Below are 19,500 nucleotides of genomic sequence, written 5' to 3'. Positions count from 1 at the left end.
TCTATTCATATCAGAAGGGGAAAGTTCAGTCTACTGGACAGTGTCTGACATGAACCCAGATCAGAGTCCAAACCCCACAATTCATTAGCCTTGGTCTAGTCTCCATCTAGCCCACCTTACAAGTCTGTTGTGTCGATTAAAAGGTGCTGAATAACCTGTGCTGATTCTTGCTCCCTCCCCCCATGTTTTTAAAGTGAACATTATTGGGCTTCTGATCCTGAGACAAAACACTGATCCAAGAGTTCTTGCATAGACACACCTTGCTTGTACCCAAGAACCCAACCCAAGTTAGTGGGCTACTGGTCTTAATTTAGCCCTCATTTTTAGCACCATTCAAGCTGCTCTCAGGTGTGAGGACAATCCTGGCTCATATTTCTCTGCTTATTTCCAATCTGCGTATGTTGTTTGCATGCTGGCGTTGATCTGGGAATATGTGGCTTACGGGAAGTCTTGCACCTTTGATTTGTCTTTATTTGCTTCCCTGGAGCGTAATAAGCATGGATACGAGTTCTACCACTGCTCAAGTACTAAAGTACTGTTTAGAAGTTCCAGTGTTTTATATATAGTACACTCTAACCATGGTCATTATCACTTAATAGAGCACTCACAAAACATAACTTACTGTCTTCCACAGCATATGCAGCCATGCACTTTGGCTCAGAAACATCTCCCTTTGACAATCTTTTCAAGGTTTGGGGTGCTCTTTGATCCAGGCTTCCATGTCTTGAAACACCTGCCTGCAGCTGCAGCTGCAGCTGCAACACTAGCTGCAGCCTCTCCTTGACAGAGATAGCCTGGTCATAATTACCAACACTTTAGTAATATCCCATTTGGACTACTGTAATTTTTGCTATATGGGGCTGGCCTTGAAGACAGGAAACTTCTCTTGGTTCAACCCAGAGCAGTTAGAGGACTGACTAGGCAGATAGAATGCCCTTTTTTTAAAAAAAGGGACTGGCTCCTTGTCCCTTTCTAATCCCAAACCACTATGCTAGTATTAACCTTTTAAAACCATGATCTGTTTGGGTCCATGACTGCCTGTTCCTTCATGGACCTGTCCAAACATTAAGAGCATCCACAGAGGCCCATCTCTGGGTTCTCCCCCTTGGAAGGAGAGGGAAGTGGTGGCTGGAGGTAGTAGCATTTCAGCTCCAACTCTGGAATGCCCTCTTCATTTCAGAGAACCTCTCCTGGCACCAAATCTGATGTCCATTCAGTGCCAAGTAGAGACCTTTTTATATGCCATGGGGTTCTTTAAAAAAAAGTTTCCTTGTTTAACTATTGCTGCTCTGCTGCACTTTTACTGCGACTTGTATTTTTACCGTTTCATTTGTAAACCACTCAGAGATCCTTTGGGCCTGAAGTGGCAGAGTAGAAATATCTGAGATAAATAAAGGATCTCCAAAGCATAGCTTCTCTAGAAATTTGTAAAGGCTGACAGGGCACCTGGGTTCCCCTAAAACAGAGTTTCCCAAACTTAGGTCTCCAGTTGTCTTTGGACTACAATTCCCATCATCCCTGACTATTGATCCTGCTAGCTAGGGATGATGGGAGCTGTGGTGCAAAAAGAGCTGGAGACCAAAGTTTGGGGAAACCTGCCCTAAAAGCTATATGAAAGCCACGTTCTGGCAAGCTCCAGAGCCCACAGACAGACCTACAACCACAGGAAAGGCTAGGCGGCATTTGCTGGAAGTGGCCAGGGTACATTGTTTGTCTGTGTAAATGACAAGGAAGTACCAGAGGCTCACAGCTAGCTACCACTGACAAGGCTGTCAAGGAGGAGACATGCCCTTTCCCAAGCATACAAACTTTGGCTGAGAGAGGGTATCCAGGCGGTAGTAAATGGGACATAATAATCTGTGGCAGGAATAGAGAACCGATGCTCCTCCGGAGGCTCTTGGACTACAACTCCCTTCTGCTCCAGACCATTGGCCACACTGGCTGGGGCTGATGGGAGTTGAAGTCCAACAACATCTGAAGGACTAAAGGTTCCAGGTTCCCCATTCCTGATCTGAAGCCATATTGAGAGTCATGCAGATTGTTAGTAAATCCACACATCTAAAAGAATCAAGATGATGGGTACTCAGGTGGAATATAAAAGCTTAAAGTATTACCAAAAAAAGGCAAAACTCCAAATTCACCCATTCTTCCGACAGCTTTCCCAAAAGAAGGACACGACCACCCACCCACCCCGTAAGCTAGAAAAAAGAACCTAGGTTTTTACATACCTGCCCTCTGAAAAAGAAGCCCACTTAATCTCTCACCGCTGCCTAAAAGGTGCTTTATTAATTTTTAACACAGACAGGTATGCCACAGAGCTTGCGCTTACCATAATGATTTCATGCCATTTGTGTAACACATGAATATATTCAAATACGAACGCCAGGATAATAAAAATTCAGCGTGAATGTTCTGTTTTAGAAAATTCGCTTCAAGGCTTTAAGTTTAAATATAAGCACCACGGGGGAGGACCGTTGGTCAATGGTAGGGTGCCTGCTTCGCATGCAGAATGTCCCAGGTTCAATCCCTGGCATCTCAACGCAGGCCTAGGAAGCTGCCTTATACCAGGTCAGACTGTCCATCTGTTCTAGCACAGTATTGTCTACCCCAGCTGCTTTTGGACTACAGTTCCCATCATCTCTGACCACTGGTCCTGCTAGCTAGGGATGATGGGAGTTGTAGTCCAAAAAAAAAAAAACCAGCTGGATACCTAAGTTTGGAGAACCCTGGTCTACACTGAGTGGCAGTGGCTCTCCAGGGTTTCAGACGGGGGACATTCTGTGTAAACCACCTAGAACCAATGGGTGATCAAGCAGGATATAAATCCTGTTAATTAATTAATTTAATTAAATTCCCAGCACTACCAGGAGTTGCCTGGGATTTAACCATATGCCTTCTGCACGTAAGGCAGTTGCTCTGTCGCCTAATAACAGCCCATCATCAAAAGTCCCCCATTGGGAAAGACCCATCTGAAACCCTGGAGAGTTGCTGCCAGTCCGTGAAGGCAATACTGAGCTTGATAGGCAGATCGTCCTCATTCAGTACAAGGCACATTCCTGTGCCCTGAAGGAGTTTGTTTTGTGACCTTCCTCTAGAAGAAGATGGAGAGGGGTCATCACTCAGTGGCAGAGAGCATGCTTTTCATGCAGATCATCCCTGGCATCTCCAGTTGAGACGACCTCAGGAAAGGCCTCTGCTTGGTGCACTGGAGAGCCATTGCCAGTCAAGGGACATCATACAGGGCTAGAGAGACAAATACGTTGACCTGGTATATTTAACAGGAATTGAAATAAATAAAGCTGGTTAACAGAAGAACAAATATGTTCTTGCAGCTGACGCACATATCACTGTGTAAGATGATGCAGCTGCACATTTTGGCACCGGCTCGTTTTCTAAATCAGAGAGGTGCAGAGGCTCAAGCCCTCTGAGAAGTCGTAATCCTATAATCCCCCAAACGTCCTCCCCAAACGCCAGATGTGTCGGGTGGGCTGTGGTCAGTAGGGAAGGCAGCTTCCTGCAAATGCTCCAAATACTCTCTTCATTCTTGGAACAGAACCGACCTTAAAACAGAACCGAATTCAAAACAGGTCCCGAGACTGCTCCAATTAAACCTTCTATCTGGGATGTCAACTTGTGTGTAATGTTACTCTTAAATATAATACCTGAAGGGAGCTAGAGTAAGTATGTAGGGGGACAACGGGGACATGGGTGCTAGTGCTACACCCCCGGCCTCATCACCCTCCAAATAGTCAATGTAGTCCTGGAGACTCCCTGAACACCTTAGGAAACCCTAGAAAAACAGGATTCTAAAATGCATAGGGAGACCCCTAAAGTGCAGGGGACTCCCCACTTCAGAGGCCACTCTTCCCTGAGTTGGAGGGAGATGGGACAAACAGGGGTTGGAGGGAACATGCTTGTCCCCCTGTCTTCCCCAAATGTGCTATTTTATTTGCAGGCATAACACATGAATAGGGATGCTATAACAAGGGAATCAAAATTTCCCAGACCCTCCACATCTGCACTGCATTCTTTGTTAAGGGCACACGCCAAAGGTGAGGCCTGTTTTGCAATGCTGCACTGAAACAGCAGAGCTGGAACACCCCATCTTAATGGAAAAGGAGAAACCATTGATTTTTCAACCTAATATTTTTCATTGGCTGTCCCAGTAAAAGGAAAGGAGAGGGGGGAGGGGAACAACCCAGAGAAGTTACCCAGGCTCAAAAGGGCTAATTAACATGGCACATATTTCTACTACTTCTGCATTTGCTAAAGGCACATTTTAAAAAATCCAGTTAAAAATCCAGTTAAACTGCAATGAGGCAAGGAAGTGAGGCAGTTACCTAATTGTGTGCTCAAAATAGATATCATCCACTGAAGCTGTGACGCAGGGGCAGCCAGCATGCCTCTCGGCTGAAAAGGCAAACAAACCACATTGGTTATGTACATCATTGCAGCAAACAGGGCTCTTTCTGTTCACAGTAATTACAGTTGCAGGCTTAGAATGGAAACAAGAAGCCTTGGTTGCAGGAACAAAACCGGCACCATGGTAGGACGCATAAAACTGCAGAGTCCAGCACATGCGCCTGCTATGTTAAGAAGCACTCTCACAATTATCCCCACATGCAGAATTGGGGGGGGGGGGGGAATCCCAGGCAGGTGATCACCCAATTGCCTAAAAAGCTGCTGTTGGAACATAGGCATTCAAAATGTTTTTTCAGCTCTTTGCAAGGTTGACTCCTAAAGATTTGATGCTGGGTCTTTGGTATCTGAAATATTGTATTCAAAAGGCTACACTTCTCTTCTAGAATGGTGGTTTGCCTATATCTAGAGCCCCCAACATACCCCCTACCAACCTCAGGCTTTTTACTCATGTTTTTTGGCTTGGGAAGTTATTGCAAGCTTTGCCAAGTTTTTTCGAGGGTGTGGAATGCTTTTATTTTGTGCTTTATTTTGGCCTACGTGTAGGTGTTTTTGCCTCTTCTTGCAGGGAGGGTGGAGGGGTGGTGGTTCTGAGCACTGTCAGCTTTTCTTCCGGGAGGTGAACATTTTGTGGTGCCCAAACCAAAGACTTCTGAACACGCGGGTGGGTCCCCAAAAAGATTGGTGATCTCTCTAATTGTATGATTATTGTTACCTTCCAAGCCTCATTTTAATTTAAGAAGGTATCTTTCCACTGTGCAAGCAGCTCCATAAACAGCAATATACCCTTCTCAATAGTTTTTCTTTGCATCGGAAGTTCAGGTCAGTTGAAGTATTGGCGCTAAAAAGCCCGTAAGTTGTATTCAGTTTTAATTGACAGATTTAATCAATTAAAGGTTTACTTGATTAACGGTGAGTGCCAATTTAATTAGCAAGGTCAAATTTTAATTTGTGGAGTTAAGGTAGGGGTAGGAAATCTTCTGTTGACCGAGAGCAACATTCCATAGTACATTCAAGGGGGGGAGAGCAGAGCCAAAGTGGGTGGGACAATGGGTGGAATACTTACCTTTGTATGACAGACTACATTCCAAAATTCACTCACACAGAAATTAGAGGTTTCTACACACAACGCTCTCCATCTAAGCAAGTACCAGCTACAGTGCTAAAGAGAACCCAATAGAAGTGTTTGCATAAGTCGCCTCTCTAAAGGTGTCTACCTAGGGACACCCACTTCTGAACCATTTGCTCTGATGCAGCAGTAAAAGGAGGGTTTTTCTGGGGAAAGCGCCAGGAGAAAACAACAACATTTGGACACGGAGCTTTAAAGCTCAGACCTGTGCTCAGAAACATGGCACGAAAGAAAGTGTGAATGAGCCCTTAGATTGCTTTAGAAAGATTGAACAAATTGAGAGAACATATTGGAAGCTATTAGCTATGACAGCTAAATGGAACCTCCCAGGTGAGAGGCAGTCTACCTTTTAATGCCCAGTGCCGAGCAAAGTATATACAAGGAAGAAGGGGCATTTGCCTGTATGTCCTGGAAGTGTCAGTAGTATAAGTAGTGTTTATCAGGCTACTGTGCGAAAGCAGGTTGCTGTATGGCATAGGCCTAGGTTCTGATCCAATGGGGCTGTTCTTATGGATTGTGCAGATTCCTCTGTGGACGTCTGGCAGGTGAGCAATCCTGCCTGTCAGTGTGCAGGACTAGAGTGCATTAAGTCTTTCCCAAACCTCTGATCATTACAACAGCTTGACCTGGGCACATTTAAAGTGGATTAAGCCCCTCAGATTCATCTGCTTTCAAAATGCAAGCTCCTTTATGAAGTTCCTTAGTAGTGCTTCTACAATGTAGTTAAAGGTTCTAAAGGCAACATGCCCAGAGGGAAAAACAAATAAGCTGCATTCTATAATAAGGACTAATAACAGTGGGCATGGCTGCTCTGGTTTGGTTGGGGGTGGTTTCCCCCTAGCTTGCTTTGAGATATATGGCTTTTCTCCACCAGCACTTTTGGCCTGGTGGCCTTTCCCTGGGGGGGGGGGGGGATTCTCTGCTTGTGCAGTTACACTCTTGATCTGCTGATCAGCCACTAGTTTTATGATAGGGAAGCTTTGAGATGAAGCTTGTGGGACACTGGTGGGACATGCTCCCCACTACCACCATTGCACCCCATGAACCCTCTTGTCACAGCCCTCCATGCCCTTCTGTCTTGCCTTTGAACTGTCAATGGGGATCTTCTTCTTGGTGCCAAAGAAAGCCTCCAGCTGCCAGCCCAGTTTAATTTACAATTCAAAACTACACTAACCGACTGCTCATTCATGTTTTGTTTTGTTTGCCACTTCAGTTGTTCTCCATACATGTGTGCACGAACATTATTTTTATTTCACAGTCACCACTAGCTCAGGGAATAAAAGATGAAGAAAAAAGACAAAGTTCCAAAGGAGACTGACTTTAGCTCAGAGAAGTTTCTCTCCCGGTTTTGTTTTTCAGAGCGGTAGAGAAGGGGGACAGAGGTCTCTAAGTGGGGATCGCCAAGTAGTACCCCTTCCTCTTTCCCTCTGAAAGTCCACGAATGCAGGGAGCCTTCACGTGTACAGGCTTCCCCACGGTATGGCGTCCCTTCCGACGTTTCCGTCCGCGCTCCCGCCCCCAGATTGATTGGCTATGAAGGGAAACAGGCGAGGCCCGCCCGTTGCCCTAAAAGCCTTTTTTTTGCCTCTCCCTTGCGCGGCGAGGGCTTATGCCCCGAACTCGCTCGGTCCCCCTTAAGAGCGAGCAATGAGCAAGCCGAGGTCGTGCGCGCGCGCGCTTTAGATCCAGCCGAGGGCAGGTTGCCAAGAAACGAGCTCCCGCCCCTCCGCGTGCCCGAGGCGAGTGGCGGCGGCTCACCGGAGAGGCAGGCGGCCGTGTCGATCCATTTGAGGAGCTGCCCAATGCTGAGCTCGCGGCGGTGGTTGGTGTGGCAGGGCTGCACCATCTGACTCATCTGCACCTCGGTGGCATTCCGGTAACTCTCCATGGGCCCCTCCGGCGAGCTCTGAGGGGGAAAGGAGAGAGAGAGAGAGAGAGAGAACAAAGCAGAGAGTCAGGGTGGAGAGAAAGCAAGACGCCGCCGCCGCCCGGCTGGATGCCCGATTTCCTCCAGTGTGTTATGCAGCGCGTTCAGCACACTTATTCACACACCTATGGACGCTACATCCCTTCTGGACCCATCAAAAAGGGAAAACCCCACAACCATGGGCTTAGCCAAGCGGGAGCAGGGAGGGCATCTGCCCCCCAAATCAAGCAAATAAATATAAATACTTAGCTAAAAGTAGAATGGTGAAAAGATTTTGACAGGTTTTTCTCAGCACTTGGGGTCAAAAGAAAGTAATTAAAAACCACTGTTGTTGATATATTTCATTCTGAATCTGCTAGACAGAGCCAAGCAGAGGATGGTGACAGGTGGGTGTCCTGCCCCCCACCAACATAAATCCGGGCTACCTGCCACCCCCCAACATAAATCCCGGCTCTACACCCATGCCCACAACCCTCACTTTGAGCACACCTAGGGGTGGGGCACATGCTTTTTAATATCTATGGCAACACAAACCTCAAACCCGTGCTTTTGGGGGGCTGAAGCCACCTCAAAAAAGGTTAATTAATTCCACCAAAGGAATTATTTCCCAAATACAGTGGTACCTCAGGTTACATACACTTCAGGTTACATACGCTTCAGGTTACAGACTCCGGTAACCCAGAAATAGTGCTTCAGGTTAAGAACTATGCTTCAGTATGAGAACAGAAATTGTGCTCTGGCGGCGCAGCAGCAGCAGGAGGCCCCATTAGCTAAAGTGGTGCTTCAGGTTAAGAACAGTTTCAGGTTAAGAACGGACCTCCGGAACTAATTAAGTACTTAACCCGAGGTACCACTGTAAAGCACCTTCTTTGTTCTGCCCCACAAATTCAAGGCAGTAGTGAAAACTATTTAGCAACTAACCAATCGCAGGCAAAAGGAGCTTCCGATTAAACCAAACACTTCCACCACATCCCCAAAACCAAACACTTCTACACCCCAAAATCCCTCCAACATTTACCAACCCTAATCCTGGGATAGGGAATCTGGCCCTCCTGGTGTTATTAGACTACAGCTCCTGTCATCCCCAAACACCAGCCATGCTGGCTAGGGCCAATGGGAGTTGGGAATCCAACAACATCTGGAGGGCCACAGGTTCCCCAGCTCTGTTCTTTGGGGCAAGTTTGGCATGAGCTAAATCAAAAGCAGCTGTCAACTGAGAGCCAAAGGATGCGCCAGAATTCCTGATGCATATGCAAGGAATAAACAAGGACAACACGAGTGGCAATGCAATTCCACAAACCAAGAAGCAAAAAAATATAAAATAGTCTGAACCAATTTGAGTTGCACAATTATTATTTTTTGATAAGGCTGGTCTCTCCAGCTGTCTTTCCATGAAAGCACTGTGCATAATGCCTGCTCAGCGACTTGATGCTTGTGCAAGCATTGTTATTGCACCCCCCCCAAAAAAAAATCTAGTTCCTGTACAAGAGATGTGGCAGGAAGAGGCTTTATTGAATCCCAGCTGACCACTTTTGAAAATATTAATAACAGCCAGTAACACTTTCCCAAGACTAGTGTATTATTGATGCTTCCTGATTTTCATTTGTGATTTCCTACCCAATGACCCACCTTAAACCAAAGAGGAACTTTTTGCAACAGTTTCTAGAGGGTTATTGGTGTTAGTCCATTCAGGAAAACACAGTGTCTTGCAGCACCTTAAAGACCAGCAAATTGGCATAAAATCTCTGACATTTAGTTATTGTGGAGGGAAATAACATAACTTATGGGTCTCAAAGGGACAGGAATGTTCTGGCCATTTCTACTCAGTATGGTGGGATTTATTTCATATAGTTTATAGTTTCAGATTTATAGGTATCTCTCCCTGCACAGTCTAGATAAATATGGATGTCATGATCCTAGATTGGCTGTTATTATTTAATATGTTTTGGGCTCTGTATGCTATGGCTTTAGTTGGATATATTATGGTTTTGTTGTTGTTTATCTGTGGTTCTATCTTAATTTGAAAACTAATAAAAATAAACTGAAAAAAGACTTATCAAATCTAGTCTACGAAAGTGCATGCCACAACACAGTCCATCAGATGCATGAAATGTAATCCTTAAACTGAAGGTAAATATGCACACATAACATTTGCATTATTGGATTCTACTCGCAAAGCAGGGTTGGTAGTAACACAAACATCTTGGCATTGGTAAACTACTAAAACAAATAACACAATTTAAAAAACCCAGAACTTTACCAGCTTTGGGATAAAAGCAAGAGTGGAAGCTTTTCTTTCACCTCAGTGGACTAATTGGGGTGTCCTTTCCTAATTGGAATGATAATGGTTAGTAGTCCTCATGACATGGAGAGAATTGTTTTCCTGCTCACAACAGGATATTTCAGAAACAGCAGCACAGAATTCACCCTCTTCTCATGCTCCCGTCCACTTGTTCAATGCATGGAGGGAGTGACCTCTGCACATCAAGCAGAGCACAAGAATGGGTTGTATCATACATAGCGTATACAACTGAGTGTACAGGCCATACATTGCTCATGTAGTGCCTAACCCATGGAGGTCAAAGGGCACAATCTCACTCCCCTCCACAAACTGATTGAATATGTGGAGCAGAATGTGATAGTGGCACTCTTGGCTATAATAACGAAGTGGGCAAACACTTTGTACACAAGCTGTGCCATGTCAGAACACAGGAAAGGCTTAAAATAAAGAAAAGGTTTAAAAATGGCACAGCATCTTTGAACAACTAGCCCCCAAGTTACTGTGCTGAGCCTCAGTGGTGTTGAACAGTGAATGCGCCTATGAGACTTGCACAAGTACATTCCCTGATGCAATCAAGATGACAATGAATGAGTTATCTGGGGAAAGGATCACCTTTGCTCTTTAACCCTTTGGAAATGAGAGTGTGTTGAAACAATTGCATGCTGTAAAAAGGAACGTTTGTGGAGTACAGGCAGCATGCTTTAAGCATGCACTTTTAATGCACACACAAAAAAAGATGGCATGAAGAACTTAAAAAAAATATCCATAGCAAGTGTCAGCCATGCACATGGGGGTGCAGAGAAAGAAAGGGGGAGGCAGGCTCTCCTTGCAATCTTCCTTTTGGCACTGGGAGTTTGAGCAGAGGAACAAACTTGCAGGATATACTTCAGACAAGACTATGGATTGCTCAGCATTACTTTCACCCAATATGGATATTAATACTGGTCTTTGGAAAATAATATATTTGACGGTACAAACATCCATTTTGTTTCTGATATATGTGCTGGGAGGCAACTACCGGTATATATAGTGACTTCCTGATCAGTGTTTCAGAATTAGAAGGTATTTGTGACATCATTACCCTATTCTATTTTACATTTTGTCTAGGATACATTTGTTTTGTATATTAGAAAAAAACACAATACAGTATTATTTTAGGCACCAAAACAGCCCTGAGGCGGAGAAGGGAATAAGAAAAGGTAAAAGGGAGGCCATCAGGGGTTTGCATTGAAACGAAACTTCTCTCTGGCAAACCTACTACACCCTTCCTAAACATAAGCTATTCCACTTCACTGCTGTTATAACAGACTCCCCTTTCACATAAGCTTGGACACGAGAAGCTGGCAATTATTTGCTTTGCTGAAACACAAAAGCTGGGATTTGCTGAGAGGGTTAGGCGCTCAACAGCCACTGAAGTTCAGTGATTCTTGTAAGCCACATACACACAAAGCGGGAGTTGCCCTGGCTTAGGGGTTAACCCCCCACTGTGGTCTACCTGAAAATTAATTCATATAAGCACCTGAACTCTCGGAAGTGCTCTTTTTTATATACCGTGGTACCTTGGGCTACAGACGCTTCAGGTTACAGACTCTGCTAACCCTGAAATAGTACCTCAGGTTAAGAACTTTGCTTCAGGATGAGAACAGAAATCGCACGATGATGGCGCGGTGGCAGCGGGAGGCCCAATTAGTTAAAGTGGTACCTCAGGTTAAAAACAGTTTCAGGTTAAGAACGGACCTCCAGAATGAATTAAGTTCTTAACCCAAGGTACCACTGTAGAGGGGTCCTCCATCACCGCATCACTTTACAGAAGGACCTTTCCTGACTGAGAAAGGTGCTGGAGTAATGCAACATGGGCTACCCAAAATTGACCCTGGAGCAAATATGCATTTGGGGGGTATAAGCAGAAAAGACTTTTCCACACAGACCTTTTCTCATTATTTTTGCTAGGGTTTTGGAAGACAGTGGAAAAAGTCGGTTTTTTAAAAGGGCTTGAGTTTTTGAATGTATGGGGGTGCGGTGTGGGGAGGTGTAAAACCGGAATCTTTCGAAAAGAATAGTCATAATGTTTAAATTGGAAAAAATAACAGGGAATCCAAATAGCAGATATGAGGGTGCCCACATACTAGTGTTACAGTAAAAAGAAAAAAGAAACAAAAAGCATATATTCTCCCTGAAGGGCCCCATTTGGTCAAAAGATTAGATTTTTTTCATTAAAAAAATGTTAAAATAACACACTTTGTTGCATTTTGATTGGTCCCAATAAAGGTACTGCCCAATTGTGAATTTTAGAGTTTTTAAGAAACTGTAAGCTTGGAGTGTGTTTTGTGATATGTATTGGAACTGTACATGTAGAGAATCCTTAACAGATACATCAGCACATGATCATTCCGAATGACTCATCTACTATTTAGGGTAGATCAAGTTACTAGCCTGAAATCCTTTCTCTTTTCTGTATGGCATGCAAGTTGAAGAGTTGGAGCCAAATGAAAATTGTATACATGTTTGTTTCTAACAAACCATCTATACATTAACAAATGTTTTTGGTGTTTTTTCAATTGCCCAGATAGTTTCTTTGGCTACTGTCCTGCACAGTTAAATTGCTCTTATCCAACTGACTACAGCCAGGTTGAAGGTGCCTAACTGTGCAAAGGATACCAGCTTTGGCTTCTGCATTTAGATTTCTGTCTCTCTCTCTCCCTTCCCCTCCCCACTCTCATATATGTTACACACACATATAGACACACAGACATTACGTAGAATTTAAATACTTATAAAGATTATCAGTTGTCTTGTTGGAATGTCAGTAGCTATGGAAATATAATCAAACACACACAGTGCAATTTCACAAATTCTAAAATTCTAAAAGTCCAATATAAACAAAAGAAACATTGTCTGTTCTTCAGATTGTTTTCTACAGAAAACACCTTGCAGGAAAAATGGGGAGAAGTGCTTGTAGACTTTGATCTCTTGATTGTCTTTTAATTTTTAGATTTTGACCCGACAGTTCCCTTTTTATACCAATATTGCAGCAAACTAATCTGAAGATGAGTAATTCACTAGACATCAGACACTAGCCTAGAATTCTGGCCTGAACTTCCCTCATCTAGGCCTAGATGTCCCCAACTCACTTGTATCATCAGGAGTTCTTTGTCGTAACAGCTTGGAATTGACGCAACAGGGAAATAAAAGGAAGCAAATACAGGCTGCAGTGGGAGCAATCTTCCCATTAAAACAGTTTCTCTGAGTCAACAACAACAGAACGCATCCCCTCCTCTTAGACAGATCCTACTTTTCTCAGTACTTCTAGGAGTGTTCCAGTTAGATAACTGCTGATACAACCTAAGGTTCTAGAAGGACTGGTGTTTCCAAAGGCAGGTAGATCTCACCATCCTGCAGCAAAAATCACTTCCAGTTTCTCTTCCAGCCACTGATTAACTCAGGGAAGCCAAGACCCTTTCGCTGATAATTAACAATACAGACATGCCACAAGAATTCTACCAGGCTGAACAAACGTCTGTTACAACTGTATGTAACTGGCAGCCACTTAAGTCAAACCTACTATCCAATTTCAAGTCAATTCCATGCCTACACACAAGTGATAAACCAGGATACCTATATTTAGCAGCTTTGGGGCCACTTACAGAGACATCAGCCAACCAAATCTCTCTCTCTCTCTCTCTCTCTCTCTCTCTCTCTCTCTCTCTCTCTCTCACACACACACACACACACACACACACACTTTTGATGTCATGTAAACTGTCAACTTGGCAATATGGTTCTTAAAAATTTTGCTACATTCAAGTGCATAGATGTACAGTGGTACCTCGGGTTAATAACTTAATTCGTTCTGGAGGTCTGTTCTTAACCAGAAACTGTTCTTAACCTGAAGCACCACTTTAGCTAATGGGGCCTCCTGCTGCCGCTGCGGCGCCACTGCATGATTTCTGTTCTTATCCTGAAGTAAAGTTCTTAACCCGAGGTACTATTTCTGGGCTAGCGGAGTCTGTAACCTGAAGCGTCTGTAACCTGAAGCGTATGTAACCCGAGGTACCACTGTAATGGGCAGGTTGCAAGTTGTTATGAGAACAAAATTCTACTGGAAAAACAAAAGGCAAGCAAACTTTTGAAGTACACATTCAACAATAATGTTTTCATACAACTTCCTTTCCAAAGCAAGAAGTCAAGCTGCTTTGTTCCACTGCTGCTCTGTCTGCTGCTAGCTTTGCTCTTAGGAGCAACAACCTGAACTGCTCCAGGAATGCTGCTGCTCCTCTCTCCATCTCGGCTAAAGGCACACCTTGCTCACAGGTCTTTTCTCCTGGAAGCACGAAACCCAACTCCTGACATGAGCGTTACACGCCACCCCAACCTCTGTGTGGTGCAAAATTCCAGGAGTCCAGCTGCTTGCCCAGGGTTTGTGTTCTCCAAGCCTTGATTAAATTCTAACATTTACTAAATCCAGGAATTGTGGGTGCTTTGCGCCCACAAACTCTGGCACCCAAACTCATAACAATACAGCAATAAAAAATATAAGCAGCACAGAAGTGACCACACATAAGGGAACGTTGGCAGTGAACAGGACTGAGAAAATGATCAATGCTCAGTCATGGATTTTAGGGAGAAATAGTTCTGCTCTCTGCAAAAGCACCAGCTTCAAAACAAAAACTAAAATCATACAGGCCACCCCTACTTTGAAGCAGTTACCAGATCAGAGGCTTCCGGTTGTCTGAATACACATTACTATGACAGAGATTAAAGTGGTCTAGTGCTCACCTACAAGTAATAAGCAATTTAGGTCCATAACCACTTTTCTGTGCAAGAGTATTTGCAATCATAATGATCTAATAGCATTTATGTGGGTGAAACAAAAGAACGTTTGATATGGCATTAAACATGCTGTACAGTGCATGTTTGATTTGATTAGGAGTAATGGTGGTTCCTTTACCCGCCAGCCAAGTCTAGTGAAGAGTAATGTGCAACACAAAAACTTACACATTCTCCTATACCACTTTGTTAAGTTCCCAAAAAAGGAATAAAGCACACTCCTACCTTACCTATTTTTCCTTTCCCATACTGCATTCTCCAATATGGCAACAATAATTTAGACTTATTAATCAAACTACTCCAGCCTAACAGAGATAAAAGATTTGAGCAGTGACACATGGATCAAGCTTTCTGGGTGTGTTTTGGAGAGCAGGTCAGTGGCCGCCTGCTTTCTTTGACGAACAAGTTTGTCTTGTGCTCTGCCTAAAAATCTCCACATGCCTCACGTGACTTCAGCTGCAATGCCAGGAGTGAAACGTCCAGGAGCTGCCGAAGGAGAGCAATTTAGTGACAGCCCAGGCGCCCACATGAGAGTGAATCAGAGCGAGCCTCTAGGGTGGTACTCCAATTGAAAAAGGATTGCTGGGTGTCATTGCAACAGCAAATGGAGATAATCAAGGGCATTGTTTTTCTGAAATGAAGCATGGGAAGCGTTTAAAAATAGAAGAGAAGATTTGGACAAAAACAGAAACCTCAAGCCCATACTTTAGCCCAAATTGTTCACCATCTGACATTCCACCAACCTTCCTTCCTCAGGCTGCTGTTTTGGAAACAGGCCGGCCAGTGCCAGAGACACAAATGCAGCAGTATGAGAGGGAAAGAGAAAAATTCAGGTTTATTTCTGATCTTTGTAACCTGGATTCTTGTTGAGTCTAGCAGTAGAAGTAGAGCTGTTTGCATCCCTAGAAGCTGGCAGTCTTGGCACAAATCAGGAAAGAAAGCTTTAGAAGGAGCAAGAGGGAACCGAAAAGATGATTGCACCAACTTGTGCTTCCCCTTATAGACGTAACTTGAAGCAGCCATCAACAATATTGAGTCAAAAGGTCTGTTTTAGGGCAAATCCAAGTCCTGTATAGCAAGATGTCTGTCTTCAACTGCCACGGCTCCAGCACAACAGGGAATGGCTCAGAAAATCAAGGATGGTATGGGGCAGTCCAATTTTCTAAACCAGTGGTGACAACCCCTGTAACCACACCCTCAAATAGTGTCCATACCCACCCACCCCCAAGATTCCTGGGAGCTGTAGTCTGTTAAGGGTGCTGAAAGCTGTTAGGAGACCCCTATTCCCCTCATAGAGCTACAGTTTCCAGAATTCCTTGGGAAGAGGGATTGTTAAACCACTCTGGAAACTGTAGTTCTGTGAGAAGAGGGCTCTCCTAACAACTCTCAGCACTCTTAACAAACTACAATTCCCGGGATTCTTGAAGGGAAGCCATAACTGTTTCAAGTGGTATGATACTGCTTTAGATGTATAGTGCAGATGGGGCCATAGAATGGTAAGCTGGCAAAGAGCAGTGTAGTGGTTAGCATGATGTACTTGGGCTGTGGAGAACTGAGTTCACATTCTTGATGAACCATGGAGTTGGCAGTGCGACTTTGGCCCAGTTACTGGTCTGAGCCTAGTCTGTCTAACAAAATGCATCACAGGTAAGGCCTGAACTGTCCTCCAACCCCCAAAGTGAGACCCACTGGCAAATTTTATTTACTTAATAAATTAATATATTGCCCTTCCTCCTAAACGAGCTCAGGGCAGCAGGTACTGCTCCAGCAGATATTGCCATTGCTTCTACTTTGCATTTTGCCTCTGCAGTATTCCTGCTTTCAGTTGCATGCATAGGCTGCCACAGCAGTTGCATTTGGCTTGCAACATGGATCCTCCAGCTTAAATGCTCACTGTTCTAATACCCTGTCTATTAATCCTTTGGTCATCATGTGGGCTGAGGAAAAGCAGGAGGAAATTAAATTAAAAATCTGAATGCCCACCACCAACCTTTGCACTTTCATTAGCACCTGGGAAGAAGAAGAAGAAGAGATCAGTTGTGCAGACCAAGACCACCCCTAGAAGAATAGTCATTCAGAGCAGACTTTCCCAACTCACAATTTCAATAGGAAACACAGCTCTTTTCCCAGGCGAGTCATCACATCCTGAAACTACGCAACACGAGGAAGGAGCTTTTCTTAAGAACTGAAATGTCAACTGACTACTTTTTGTTGTGGCAGCAGGATTCAAGACAACTGAATTATTTCAGCATATGAACGAAAAGGCTTCACTCAGCTTCAGTAGAACCAAATTCCTACAACAGCCACTTTGAAACCATTGCTCAGCGGACTGCGAAATAAGTGAGAAGTGCTTACCACAGAATACAAAGAGCACACAGTAAGACGACGTCATTATTTGACCACAGGACAGCTCGCATTTCTATGCCAAGGGCTTCCAGAGAAAGGGTCTTTGTCTGCATTATGAAGTCTAGATGTGACGACTGTGCAGCTAAAGCGCATCACATCACAAGTATACCAACATTTGGTATTTTCATAGTGCATCTTTTTAAAAAGAAGCCTCTACTCTTGCATGCCTCCCCTAAGCAGCCCTAAGGGGCTGTGAAGAGTTGTCTGGAGCCATGTGGAAACACCTGCCCCATAGGCATGCCACCGTCTGGGCCAAGTGGGCCACAAGGTGGAATCAGTGTGAAATGTTGGTGCCAGGTTCTGATAAAGAACTATCATTGCATTTCAAGGGCATTGTGCTTTTCCATCGTTGTGAACCTTAGCACGTCCTATGAGCCCCTTCGACTCTTCGTCTTTGTTTGCTATTAGTCTTGGCTCATCACGCTTGGCCCTTCTTCAGAGCGAGGTGGTGAGACTGCCAGTGCCCCCTCTGCTAACACAACAAAATGCTAAGTGGAGTGAGAGGGGCAATGTGCATGTTTGCATGCGTGTGTGAAACTGCTACCCCCCCCCCCCAGCCCTGCTGAGCTCCTTCATCTGGCTCAGAGAAACAACCAACGCAAACCTTCCCAGCTACGGATTTCAGTGGTGGTTCTGCCAAACTACAGGGTCCTGAAAGCAGCAAACCACAAAGAACACATGGCACGTGTTGAGCATACCTTTGAAGTACATAACAGAAAGGCTGCAAAACAAAAATTTGAGAAGCGCCATGTTTGGAAAAAAAGAATAATCAATCAAGATCCTTTATTAGGCATAGCAAACCACACATTATCAAACAGACACCATATACAAATTGTGCAAAATACGAACTCAACATAACAAGGTTTGTCCCAGTCGTATCTAAAAAAGAATAATGAAATCACATGTACATTGGATATAGTGGAAGCTGCTTCGGAGCAAACATGCATAGCTGCATGCCTGATACCTGCTATTCCTGATCTTCCAGCAGCTAAACCCCAAGTAGGAAGCTCCCTGGAAATGAACTAAGTACAGGGAGGGGCTCAGTGGACTGTCATAAAGAATTCTATACATTGCAAGTACATAGCGTGCAAGCAATAGAGTCTAGATTTTCCAATTGCATGTGAAACTCACATCCCTGGCAACTGCCGATGTGATTTGACCCTCGAATAATGACTTTTTTCAGGACCATTCAAACAACCATTCTAAGAAGGACTGCAGGTGCCAAGCAAAGGCATACTTGAGTTCTGATCAATGTGAAATAGTTGGGTAGTTCCTTTGCCTCAGCGCTGCCTGCCTTTGCTAATTTTAAAGCGATTGGATTGGACTGGGAGTCATGCCTGCAGAAAAGGAGGCACTTCTCCTGGTGCCCGCACCAGGTGAGGCACAACATGTGGAAAGGGCCTTCTCAGTGGTGGCAGCCTAATTTTGGAATTAGGTGTCTTCGCTATGGACTTTACACAGCACCAAGAAACTTACAAAGCCTTATATTTCCAGGCTTTGTAAGTTTCTAAATCCACTGAAATTTAGATGAGTTTTAGTGGCATTGTTCTGCTGCTGAATGTTTTTTACGCTGGAATTTATTTAATGTTTCTATAGTTCCGCAGTTCATGGATTTTAATGCTTTCATTGCTTGTAAGCTACCCATTGTTTGGGTAGCATATAAAAGCTGTCAATAAACAAATAAGTTGTCACATGATGACTTCACAATAAGCATAAAAGCCCATGTTTTCACAACTTTAAATACTCATTATTTGTTTGTTTTGTATTTAAAGCCCACCAAAACTGTCACAATTGAAGCAAGCACAATTCAAACTAAAATCATAGCAGCAAAACTACAAAACTAACCAATAGCAAAATTAATGAAACAGCAGCAGGGAACAGCAATATAGTCAGAGGGAAGACACCTATTCAACCAAAGACCTGGGTAAAGAGCTGTGTTTTGACCAATCATCATACAGTTGACAAGAGGCTCCTCAGAAGGGAGGCCATACTGCAATGTGGGGGCCACTACCAATAAGGCCAACTCCCAACAACACTGCTCCTCAAACAACAAAGAGTGGTGGCACTGTCAGCAAGGCCTCCATTGCAGTGCAGTGAAGAGAGCTTTATATGCCTTCAGCTTGATATGTGGAGAGACCCACCTTTTTAGGTATTTAAAGCAGCTCCCACATTGCAGCCATAACATATGCACAGGTCTTGAGGCAGCTGCCATATTTCTTTCTGAAGGAAGCCTACACTAAATGAGATTCTTAATCAACGATATGTTGCAAAACACAGTTAAGACTCTTCTCAATGACCTGACATTGGTCATGACGACTTATATGTCGTAACATCATGGGAGGAGTGTTTCCAGCTCCCATGCCCTTGCCTTGTAAGAAACTGCAGCAGGAGGGGAAGCTGAGTAACACCACAAGAGGAATTGCTGCCTGACTGGTAACGTCAACAGGGCAGTGGTTTGTGGGGGAATATCAATATATTTGATCACACTGACTTGATCCTTGGCTAATGTGC

At 44.2% G+C, this 19,500-nt stretch overlaps 1 protein-coding gene across 2 annotated transcripts in view; it reads right to left on the bottom strand.

The window, feature by feature from the left end:
- ACOT11 (acyl-CoA thioesterase 11) overlaps nt 1-19,500 on the bottom strand; it is a 63,663-nt gene that overhangs the window by 25,828 nt on the left and 18,335 nt on the right. For both annotated transcript variants that reach the window (XM_083510102.1, XM_083510103.1), the window contains exons 2-3: nt 7,307-7,454; nt 4,341-4,410 (exon numbers count right to left, since the gene is read on the bottom strand). In XM_083510102.1, the coding sequence (XP_083366228.1) occupies nt 4,341-4,410; nt 7,307-7,436 (200 nt within the window). In that variant the 5' untranslated portion in view covers nt 7,437-7,454. The remainder of the gene's footprint in view (nt 1-4,340; nt 4,411-7,306; nt 7,455-19,500) is intronic.

Source organism: Podarcis liolepis (assembly GCF_965112155.1).
Source record: "Podarcis liolepis genome assembly, chromosome: 6".
NCBI lineage: Eukaryota > Metazoa > Chordata > Lepidosauria > Squamata > Lacertidae > Podarcis > Podarcis liolepis.
Note: the sequence above shows the minus strand (reverse complement) of the source record. Positions and strands in the feature narration are given on the sequence as shown.